The 13,034-nt window shown below is 45.9% G+C and overlaps 1 protein-coding gene across 1 annotated transcript; it reads left to right on the forward strand.

The window, feature by feature from the left end:
• Positions 1–1,365: 1,365 nt before the first annotated feature.
• On the forward strand, positions 1,366–4,844 carry LOC112260819 (protein fem-1 homolog A). Its single transcript, XM_024436176.2, is given in 2 exon segments — positions 1,366–3,195; positions 3,198–4,844. Coding segments are annotated over 2 exon segments (1,854 nt in total). The 5' UTR covers positions 1,366–1,536; the 3' UTR covers positions 3,393–4,844.
• Positions 4,845–13,034: the final 8,190 nt, after the last annotated feature.

The raw sequence follows: 13,034 nt of genomic DNA on the forward strand, positions 1-13,034 counted from the left end.
CCTGTCTCCAGTGATTCTTAACCCCAGCAGTGAATAAATGTGTTTTAACTGCCCTCTGCTGGTTGCTATCTACCAGTTTAAGTAGCCTATGGTAACAGCCAACAACATACACTGAGCTTGATAACCATTAGGAACACCTGCTCTTTCCATGACATAGACTGACCAGGTGAATCCAGGTGAAAGCTATGATCCCTTATTGATGTCACTACTTAAATCCACTTCAATCAGTGCAGATGAAGGGGAGGAGACAGAGTAAATAAAGATGTTTAAGCCTTGAGACACATAATGTATGTGTACCATTCAGAGGGTGAATGGGCAAGACAAAAGAATGAAGTGCCTTTGAACGGGGTATGGTAGTAGGTGCCGAACACACCGGTTTGAGTGTGTCAAGAACTGCAACGCTGCTGGGTTTTTCACGCTGAACAGTTTTCATGTGTATCAAGAATGGTCCACCACCCAAAATACATCTAGCCAACTTGACACAACTGTGGGAAGCATTGTAGTCAGCATAGGCCAGCATTCCTGTGGAACGCTTTCGACACCTTGGTAAAGTCCATTCCCTGACGAATTGAGGCTGTTCTAGTGCTCCTAATGTTGTATATTCAGTGTATATATGCCATACATCCACCGTTATTTGATTTCAATAGACTATAGTGATCTAGTACTCACAAGATCTAGTACTCACACATCATTCAATGAAGACACAAGCTATGCCACAATGCTGGATAGATTGATGGTATTTAAAATAAAATTAAAATAAGTATTTGCATGTCATGCTTATTGAAAAATATATTTTAATTGGGATTTGGGAATGATCTGTAGGGGCCTAGTTTATGTGAAGGGGTCCACACCCACATAGGCCTACTTCAAATATCAATTCAGCACCTTGGACAGCACCTAATTAGCTACTCTCATCGGGCGTAGTTGACAGCACGAGACAGACTATATTCCCGAATTAAAAGTATTTTTGTATCAGTGTAGAGGTGAGAGATATGTTTCGTCTAAAAGGTAGACGACAGAAATACAGAACCATTAATAATTATTCTGTAAAATAAAAAGTGATGACACTCGTTTGGAGATTTAGGGTGAGCCTGCTCTTTGTGTTTCAAGGTTCTTGGGGATTGTAGTTTAAATACGTTTACAAGGAAGGTACTTATTCATTCTAGTGAACGAGGAACACGTTCGCCTAAAAACTGCACTTCCCGTTTTAAACCATCTAGCGCTGAGTTCACTTGTGCGAAATGGCTCATGGGAATTATATTTCCAATCAGTATGAAAGTGCCGTTTCATCCTTCGTGAAATTATTTCTAAAAGACTACATAAACCAAGATGCTAAGCGTAAATTGTAAACATAGATCTGTTAAAGAACACAAACGCCATCTTGACAGCAGCCTTAAAATGGCAGAGAAATGCCAGGGAGAAACCGAGCTACGGACAAGGTTTCTTTTATTGTTTTGAATAGATAGTCCCTTCCCTAATTGTCTACAAACGTAGCTAGGGGGTTGATGGCCAGTGAGAGAGCCGAAAGACGTTAAAATGGATATCACAACAGCGGTTTTCAACGCGGCCAGAGATGGTAAGCTGAAACTTATCCAGAAGTTGCTGAGTAACAAAAGTCCCGAGGAGTTGGAGGCTCTCGCCGAGGAGAAAACGCAGGGAGGCACCCCTCTCCTCATTGCCTCTCGATACGGACACTTAGAGGTTGCCGACTATTTGCTTGAAAATTGTAAAGCTAACGTGGAACTAGGAGGCTCGGTGAACTTTGACGGCGAGACGATTGAAGGGGCTCCCCCGCTATGGGCGGCATCAGCGGCTGGTCACCTCCCTGTCGTCCGCACACTCCTTAAACACGGTGCCTCTGTCAACAACACTACGCTGACCAACTCAACGCCCCTCCGCGCTGCCTGCTTCGATGGTCACCTGGAGATTGTCCGCTACCTGGTGGAACACCGAGCTGATATGGAGGTAGCCAACCGCCACGGCCACACCTGCCTGATGATCTCCTGCTACAAGGGCCACAAAGAGATAGCCAAGTTCCTCTTGGAGCGGGGGGCCGATGTCAACCGCAAGAGTGTGAAAGGCAACACTGCACTCCACGACTGTGCAGAGTCCGGTAGCCTGGACATCATGAAGATGCTGCTGAAATGCAATGCCCGCATGGAGAGGGATGGATACGGCATGACCCCTCTTCTAGCTGCCAGCGTCACGGGGCACACCAACATCGTGGAGTACCTCGCCCACCAGCCCCACTCCTCGCGAGAAGAACGCGTTGATGCTCTCGAACTCCTGGGGGCCACCTTTGTGGATAAGAAGAGAGACCTCCTGGGGGCCATGAGATACTGGAGGAGAGCCATGGAGCTGAGACAACCAGCTGACAAGCTAGGACTCCTGGCCAAGCCCCCTCCAGGTACCCCTGTCCCTGCCTATGACTGTGCCCGTGAGGTGAGCACGACAGAGGAGCTGGAGGCTCTGATCACAGACCCCGATGAGATGCGGATGCAGGCCCTGCTGGTACGTGAGAGAATTCTGGGGCCCTCGCACCCCGACACCTCCTACTACATCCGCTACAGAGGGGCCGTCTACGCCGACTCAGGCAACTTTGAGCGCTGCATCAGCCTGTGGAAGTATGCCCTGGACATGCAGCAGAGTAACCTGGACCCCCTCAGCCCCATGACAGCCAGCAGCTTCTTGTCCTTCGCCGAGCTCTTCTCCTTCGTGCTGCAGGACCGGGCCAAGGGCACCCTGGCAACGCGAGTCACCTTCCACGACCTGATGGGGGTGTTGGGGAAGAGTGTGAGGGAGGTGGAGAGGGCTGTGGCCCAGAGGGACAGCCCCCCCGAAGCCCCCCAGTTCACCAAGGCCCTGTCCATCATCCTCCACCTGGTGTTCCTGCTGGAGAAACTGGAGTGCACTGCAGAGCAGGAGCACCTGAAGAAGCAGACGGTGTACCGCCTCCTGAAGCTGAACCCGCGGGCGAGGAGATGCTTCACCCCCCTGCATATGGCCGTGGACAAGGACACCACGTCGGTGGGCCGCTACCCTGTAGGTCGCTTCCCCTCCCAGACTGTGGCCTCGCTGCTGCTGGAGTGTGGGGCGGACGTGGACTCACGGGACTGTGATAACAACACGCCCCTGCACATCGCCGCCAGCAACGGTTGCCCGGAGATCATGGCGTTGCTGGTGAGGGCGGGGGCACACACTTCGACGCCACCAACTCCCAGAGGAAGACCGCATACAACCTGCTGGACGAACAGAGCAACGGGCACCCGGCCCTCTTCCCCCTCAACTACGTCACTCTGCAGTGCCTGGCGGCACGTGCCATTGAGAGGCACAGACTGCCCTACAAGGGCCTCATCTCTGAGGAGATGGAGGTGTTTATTGAGCTGCACTGAAACACCCCTCTTTGCTAAATATCCCCACCCTATCCCCATCATTGCCCCAGACGCCTTTTAAACCATTCAACAATGACCCCCATCATCTTCACCCCACTTCACCCATGTCCCCATGACTCACCTTACCCAAGCCCACCTCCCTTCCCTATGGTTATTCTTCTCTGTGCCTCTCCAAACTCCAGACTGTGAGCTCTGTCTCAGATTCAGACCAAATCACAGCAATAAACCTCCCGGCCACTAAACATTATACTGACAACAGACTGGGAGCATCTTAATTGTGGCTACATGCTCTCTTTAGATGACCTATGATTAACACATGGACACATTCTAAGTGCTAGGTTGCTATTTGTTTGCAGGTGGGGGGGAACCTTGACTTGATTTTAGGCTTTTATGCTTTCTGTTTGACATTTTTCGTCTGTTTTTGTCAGTAAGATGGAGGACTGCTCACAGAAAGGACAGTATGGCGGTGCCTGTATGTATTGGGTGCTGGCTTGTTTTTAGGTGGGAATGGAAGCTGTATTACTTGATAGGACATGATCAAATATTGCATGACATGAGCCTTAAAGAGTGAATAGGATAGCTTGTTTGTTAAATCTGTCTGGTTTTGCAAGTTTATCGAGAAGCATCCTTTGAACAAAGTACACACGCTTGGCTGCTTGGTATCAATGTATTTTTATCCTCAATTGAGCATTATTTAATCCCCTGCCATTGACTTTGACATTTTAAGGAGTGTTTGAAAACCATTTTATGCCAAAACTCTAGCCTTATATCGGTTCTAAATGTGTGATCTTACAGGTTAGCCTTATCTTACTGAACTAGCTTACTACGAATGGAGCACCTAACAGCTGTGGTGTGCAGACTAGCATGGGAACTCTCATCAGAATACAGTGTTCTAGCCTACATTTCTTTAGCTCTGTCTAGACTGTGCAATGTGTTTTACAGCGTGGTCAATCTCTGGAAGTCTCCCTCTGGACAGCTTGGATACTGTGAGAAAGGAGAGATGGAGATTTCTCTCCATCTCCTCCTGAGTGAATGTTTATGGACTGTTGATCCCAGTATCAGGTCATCTATTCAAGCCTAGCTATCTACAGTCACTCGTTGTTGATATCAAAACCCAGAGTTGTTACTATGAACCACAGATGCAGGTGAGGAGGATGGGAATGGATCACACACTGCATCTTTGTCTTATTCTTTTTTCTTTTTTTTTGGACAGTCAGTTTTGCGTTCTTGTTTTTATCATACATGCTTTCATTAGTTTCTGTTTGTCCCCATGTAAAAACCCACCTGATTGAATGCACTTTGAAAAAACGAACCCCTAAAGGGTAACTTTACAACATCTGGGCTATGGACTCTGAGCCTTTCTCTCTCAACAACTGATTTATTCATTGAGCTGATGGTAACTTCAAAACAAAACTGTGTTGAGATACTTGAATAAAATTCAGTATCCCTGCAGCAGGTGGGTGTTTGTGTTGGCTAGAGGATGCTTTGAATCTCTCTCCCTCTCATTTAGGTGATAGGCTATTGTTGTAGAGGAGTTGACTCCTGATAAGTGCAAAGTCTGTTTAATGCAATACAGTTCCGTTCTCCAGTCTCAATTCAGTTACATTCATTCCAATCACTTCTAATAACTGCTTAAATCACACTATTACAACAATCCCAAGCCATTGTTTTCATTAGCAGTAGACTGTATCTCCTCTCACCTTAACCTTCTCACTGTGTTCCTATGCCGCATGTACAGGGCAGGCCAGTGCAACCCCACTGGTCAGAGAGGGCTGGTCAGAGGGGTTATGAAGGAGTAACAGACAGCTAGACCGACTAACACTCGTATTACGGAGGCCCTTATATTTAGATGGATTGAAATAGGCCTGATGGAAGAACACACTATACCTCCCTGCTCTACGGGTTCCTATGCAGCTTACCTATTAAAGACCGATGACTACACTTAACTGAAAAGGGTTCAAGTTTGAGCCCTAGGCCTTCCCTGCTGGTGTGGTTAATTCTAGGGACATGGAGTTTTTTGTGACCTGGCCCTGAAAAACTCTGGGCCCTATTTGTAGTCTGTCCTTAGGGGTCCCAGGCATTTGTTATTGGTCATGTCATATTTTCAGGAAAGCCAACTGGCTCTATTTATTGGTAATGGCTAGAAGGGATACAGCTTTTGTCAAATTGATGACAAAATGTGTCAAAAGATGCATCCCATCTAGTCAAAATCATATTTATTCCCCTCCCTCACTCTTTACATTTTAGTCATTTAGCAGACACTCTTATCCAGAGCGACATACAGGAGCAATTAGGGTTAAGTGCCTTACTCAAGGGCACATCGGCAGATTTTTTTGCCTAGTCTGCTCAGGGATTTGACCTTTCGGTTACTGGCCCAAGCCTCTTAATCGCTAGGATAGCTGCCCCTTTTCCACTGCGTGTCATATTTGGGTTGTCACCACAGTCTACCTTCACTATGGGTAGTAACTAATGCCTGTGATTTGTGTTAGATTGCCCTTTTACATTTCTATTATGTTTCTAAATTATATTTTATTCCAGTATCAAAAATGTATTTTATTCCCTTATATTTTGTCCTCAAGTGACAAACAGAACATGCTCTCTGCTCTCCCTCCCTTTCTCTGTCTGCAGTTACAGAAGATGTGGTGAGAAAAAGCCGAACAGAAACGTGATCTTTTGCCGCCCGGTGTATAAATAGAGTGTAATCTATGTCAGTGTGGGGCAGAGGGGGAGATGGGACCATGTCCTTTCGCCTCAGTCTCTGCCCTGCGAACAGGCTTACGGTGAGGTAATACACACAGTCAGTCAGTCACTGGATGACTAGCAGGGACCGTGTCCCAGAAACCACTCTACAATGAGTCTGGTCCTTGGTTGAATTGATTTAGTCATATCTATTTGTGACCCTAGACAATAGCCTATTGTAAAATGATGATAATTTAAATGATTGATGATCACACTTTGATACAGCTGTATTTTACACTTCCCATAGCCTACAGTTTTATCGTTATGGGGATATCCCTCTTTAAATGGCTGTTCATGTTAACGATTGTTATTCAATGTTACAGTTACTGTTAAATTCAGTTGGTCTCAGTTTTCTTTCAAATGTTAGAGGTCATGGGGTGAACTTCAGAGAGGTCACAGGAGTGTCAGTAGAACTCAGCCTAAAAAAACAACCCCCACTCCCTGCTCCCTCTGAAGGAACTGGGATAGACGGACCCCCTTACTGCTCATTGGCCTATCTGGTCGATTCAACACCTGGCCCCCTTTTGAAAGCAGAGGAAACAATATGCTAATAGCTTCTGCAGCTAGCTCTGTGGTATGCAAGGTCTTTCCACCATAGGCCTATTGCTGACACCCAGCGTTGTGATCTATTCAAATGAAATTCGGTCAAAAAGGACTCTCCAATTATTGAATTGGACCTCATCTAAGAAATCTTAAGTTTAAGCTCATTTACAGAATTTCTATATCCCTTAACTCAAATACTATTCAGACCACAGCAAAATGACCCCAGTCATTATCATATTGGTTGCTGTAGGTTCTTTCACCTCAGTTGATCTAAAAACACAGCCTGTTAGCTACTGTATACAATTAGCCACTAACACTAACTCAGCAGTGGGACTAAAAAATATCAAATGTGTATAGTTTGCTTTACAATTTTTGTTGGGGTAGTTTTGCAGCTGAGTTCCTGCAATTCTACACATTTTGGCATCGGCATAACATTTAGCAGATTTAAAGCTAATTTCCTGCAACATTTAGCAGATTTAAAGCTAATTTCCTGCAACATTTAGCAGATTTAAAGCTAATTTCCATTTTAAAAATAAAACACTTAAATATTACATTTACATAAATATTCATACCCTTTACTGTGTTGAAGTACCTTTGGCAGCGATTACAGTCTTGAGTCTTCTTGGGTATGATGCTTCAAGCTTGACACACCTGTATTTGGGGACTTTCTCCCATTCTTCTCTGCAGATCCTCTCAAGCTCTGTCGCTGCACAGCTACTTTCAGGTCTCTCCAGAGATGTTTGTTGGCGTCCGAGCTCTGACTGGCTACCCAAGGACAGACCCATAGCCACTCCTGCGTTGTCTTAGCTGTGTGCTTAGGATCGTTGTCCTGTTGGAAGGTGAACCTTCACCCCAGTCTGAGGTCCTGAGCATTCTGGAGCAGGTTTTCATCAAGGATCTCTCTGTACTTTAACTTTCCCTTGATTCAATTTTGAGTATCACGGTCTGGATTTTTATCTAAATAAGGTATTTCTGTTTTTATTTTTAATAAATGAGCAAAGAAATCTAAACCTTTTTCGCTTTGTCATTATGGGGTATTGTGTGTAGATTGAGGAAACCTTTTAGAATAATGCTGAAATGTACCAAAATGTGCGCTGTAGTTATGGCCCTAGCTCATAAACCTGTTTAGGGAACTGGCTCTCCCCCGGTTGCTGTGGCAGAAGACTACAACTGTATATAGCAGGTCTTCATATTTAGTCAAATATGCATGATACTGTGTGAGGTGATACATTCCATCATGGCTACCAGTATATAAGACCTCTGATTAAACCTTTCTGTTTATAGGTAATAGGTATACACTTTGTACATGTATATGTGGAGCGGATGAGCGGTCTCTACATGTTAGCCTGCTATGACATGGTTATGCCCTCAGGCAACAAACTACCTTTTTGGACATCACACCACCCCTTGAATTTTTTGGGATAAAAAAATAATATATATAATATCACCTGACATGTCTGTGTCCAATGAAATGAGGGGCTGAATGAGTGTGGCCTTTTGTCTGGGGGTGGAGCAGTCCTTTCAAGAAGCAAAGCTGCATGGGACACTGCCATCTATTGGTAAGATAAAATCACTTTTTAACATGTTTAAAAGTGAAATAACTTTATATAAACAAATATGTGCATGAGTATGGAAAGAAGTATGTTTGATTTGTTTAAAGACTTTTGTTTTTATTAATATACTAAAACTGTGTTTGTTTTTTGTCTCAGGGCAACATTGTGCAGTTAGATCGCTTTTGTTCAGGCAATATAATGCTAAAGTGTGGAGATGTACTCGGATGCATAATTATGACCAATGTTTTTACTTTACTATCTACTGATACTTACAGGAAATGGACACATTTCATGGGCGGAAGGAACATCATAGAGCAGTTAGGGTCATTTCATTTGACAGTGATCTTGAGGAGAGTCAGGAAGAGTGGATCCCCGAATCAGGTTTGAGAGACAATTAGGAGGTCAGGGGTCAGTTAGGGGTCAGTCAGCGAAGGTGTGTGTGTATGTGTGTTTGTTTGAGTGTCAGTGGATGAATAAGGGTATATGACACATTCAAATGTATGCTTCCTGCTTTCTTTTTTAAAGGAGAATGCCTGTCTGTTGACAATGAGACTGAGTGAGGATGAAGATGTAGCAGAGGTTGATGTTCCACGCCTACCGTGGTGGAGAACACCCCACAATTCTTACTTCAATGCTTACCCAGAATGGCAGGGCCTGCTTTCAAGATCTAATGATATCATGTCCCCCCCTGCAGTACGTCAAGCACTTTTTCTCTGAAGACATTCTGGAAGTTATTGTAGGGCAGTCAAATCTATATGCGATACAATGTCACGCAAACAATCCCCTTAACCTCACAACAACAACAAATGGAGCAGTTCCTGGGTACTGTGGTGTACATGTCATTGTTTGGTTTACCAGGCACCCACATGTTTTGGAACAAAGTCTGCCGAGTGTCCCTAGTAGCTGTCACCATGATACTGAATAGATGGGAGGCTATCAACATTCCCTGAGGTTGACAGGTGGGATCGCAAGCCAAAGATCATCAAAGTCCCCTGCATTGCTGTGGTGAAAGAATACAACAAGAATATGGGTGGGATGGATCTGCTTGACTAACTGATTGCACTGTACCGGAACAAAATCAAATCAAAGAAGTGGTACCAGCGGCTGGTGTTCCACTTCCTGGAAATGATCATTGTGACCACCTGGCTGCTCTACAGAAGAGATTGTGAAGGCACTGGTATGAGAAAGAAGGAACAAATGAAGCTGTATGCCTTCAAGTCATACATCGCTGAAGGCCTTCAAGTCATACATCGCTGAAGGCCTTCAAGTCATACATTGCTGAAGGCCTTCAAGTCATACATCGCTGAAGGCCTTCAAGTCATACATCGCTGAAGGCCTTCAAGTCATACATCGCTGAAGGCCTTCAAGTCATACATCGCTGAAGGCCTTCAAGTCATACATCGCTGAAGGCCTTCAAGTCATACATCGCTGAAGGCCTTCAAGTCATACATCGCTGAAGGCCTTTGCAAAAGTGGAAAGAGTCTGGAGCACAAAAAAGGTCGTCCCAGTTCCACAATTGCTGGTAAGAGGAGAAAAGGACCCGCTCCAATTCCAGTCCCTGATGTGCACCTGGATGCCACAGCCAACTGGATGATTATGGATGAAAAGAAGGGAGATGCAAAGTACCAGGACACACCGGTACACCAAAAGCCAAGTGCCAGAAATGTGATGTCCATCTCTGTTTCACATTCACCAGAAATTGCTTTCTGAGGTTCCACACAGAATAGGAAATCCGAGTGCTTTGTCAAAAAGAGAAACACTGATTCAAACAATAACCCACACAAACACGCATTCACACACACTGCAACACTCACTCTCACACACACTGCAACACTCACTCTCACACACACTGAATAACCCACACAAACACACATTCAGACACACTGCAACACTCACTCTCACACACACTGAATAACCCACACAAACACGCATTCACACACACTGCAACACTCACTCTCACACACACTGAATAACCCACACAAACACGCATTGACACACTGCAACACTCACTCTCACACACACTGCAACACTCACTCTCACACACACTGAATAACCCACACAAACACGCATTCAGACACACTGCAACACTCACTCTCACACACACTGCAACACTCACTCTCACACACACTGCAACACTCACTCTCACACACACTGCAACACTCACTCTCACACACTGAATAACCCACACAAACACGCATTGACACACTGCAACACTCACTCTCACACACACTGAATAACCCACACAAACACGCATTGACACACTGCAACACTCACTCTCACACACACTGAATAACCCACACAAACACGCATTCAGACACACTGCAACACTCACTCTCACACACACTGAATAACCCACACAAACACGCATTCAGACACACTGCAACACTCACTCTCACACACACTGAATAACCCACACAAGCACGCATTCAGACACACTGCAACACTCACTCTCACACACACTGAATAACCCACACAAACACGCATTCAGACACACTGCAACACTCACTCTCACACACACTGAATAACCCACACAAACACGCATTCAGACACACTGCAACACTCACTCTCACACACACTGAATAACCCACACAAACACGCATTCAGACACACTGCAACACTCACTCTCACACACACTGAATAACCCACACAAACACGCATTCAGACACACTGCAACACTCACTCTCACACACACTGAATAACCCACACAAACACGCATTGACACACTGCAACACTCACTCTCACACACACTGAATAACCCACACAAACACGCATTCACACACACTGCAACACTCACTCTCACACACACTGCAACACTCACTCTCACACACACTGCAACAACACTCACTCACACACACTGCAACACTCACTCTCACACACACTGCAACACTCACTCTCAAACACTGAATAACCCACACAAGCACACATTCAGACACACTGCAACACTCACTCTCACACACACTGAATAACCCACACAAGCACACATTCAGACACACTGCAACACTCACTCTCACACACACTGAATAACCCACACAAGCACACATTCAGACACACTGCAACACTCACTCTCACACACACTGAATAACCCACACAAACACGCATTCACACACACTGCAACACTCACTCTCACACACACTGAATAACCCACACAAGCACACATTCAGACACACTGCAACACTCACTCTCACACACACTGAATAACCCACACAAGCACACATTCAGACACACTGCAACACTCACTCTCACACACACTGAATAACCCACACAAACACACATTCAGACACACTGCAACACTCACTCTCGCACACACTGAAAAACACACACTCGCACATGTAGGCGAACCCCTCCACACACAGTCAGTTGAATGTTGGATTATATATTTATATGAAATGTGAGAAACATTTATACATGAGGTGTTGTCATTTGTTTACTTAATTTTTTTGATGTTTTGACTTAAATGCTTCTAATTGTGATTGGTTGGAACTATTTGTGGTTGGTGTTTGCATATATTGCTTGTTTTCCTTATTCCACGTATCATATGTACTATAGAAAATCTTGGTGTTTCAGTACCCTCGTAGCACATTGTTGCCCTGAGGCAACAAACCAATATCTGGTTGGAGTGGCGACAAATTGTATGATGGATATTTTATCATTGACCCCCAAGCTCCCAAAAAATTGGGTGAAGTATATTTTTCCCCGCAAAATAAAAAGTAATGCCATAGAGGGTTAAAATGGAATCTGTTTGATTTCATATATTTATCTGCAAGGCACTACTGAAGGTAATGTAACCTGGACTGTGGAAAGCTGAGGTTAACTCAGCGGTACTCATCCTGTCAGCCACTTGGTGTCAGTAGTTACAAAGGAAATACTAGAAAGTGATCTGTCTAGAGGAAGCTGGGCTGCTCAGCATCCTTCTTCCATAGTAGCTCAGATAGTCAAATTCAATCATGACAGAGAGACCTGGTCCAAAAACCAACCCTATACCACCTGCCCCATCCCCTAGCACCTGCCCTATCCCCTAGCACCTGCCCTATCCCCTACCACCTGCCCTATCCTATCCCATACCACTTGCCCTATCCCCTATCACCTGCCTTTTCCCCTACCACTTGCCCTATCACCTGCCCTACCACCTGCCCTATCCCACCTGCCTTATCCCCTACCACCTGCCTTATCCCCTACCACCTGCCTTATCCCCTACCACCTGCCCTATCCCCTACCACCTGCCCTATCCCTACCACCTGCCCTATACCCTACCACCTGCCCTACCACCTGCCTTAATCCCTACCACCTGCCCTACCACCTGCCTTAATCCCTACCACCTGCCTTAATCCCTACCACCTGCCCTATACCATACCACTTGCTCTATCCCCTATCACCTGCATTTTCCCTACCACCTGCCCAATCCCCTACCACCTGCACTACCACCTGCCCTATCCCCTACCACCTGCCTTATCCCCTACCACCTCCCCTATCCCCTACCACCTCCCCTATCCCCTACCACCTGCCCTAACCCCTACCACCTGCCCTACCATCTGCCCTACCACCTGCCCTACCACCTGCTCAATCCCCTACCACCTGCCCTACGACCTGCCTAATCCCCTACCACCTGCCTTATACCCTACCACCTGCCTTATACCCTACCACCTGCCCTACCACCTGCCCTATCCCCTACCACCTGCCCTATCCCATACCACTTGCCCTATCCCCTACCACCTGCCCTACCACCTGCCTTATCCCCTACCACCTGCCCTACCACCTGCCTTATCCCCTACCACCTGCCCTATCCCCTACCACCTGCCCTATCCCCTAC

Source organism: Oncorhynchus tshawytscha, linkage group LG10, assembly GCF_018296145.1.
Source record: "Oncorhynchus tshawytscha isolate Ot180627B linkage group LG10, Otsh_v2.0, whole genome shotgun sequence".
NCBI classification, from domain to species: Eukaryota; Metazoa; Chordata; class Actinopteri; order Salmoniformes; family Salmonidae; genus Oncorhynchus; species Oncorhynchus tshawytscha.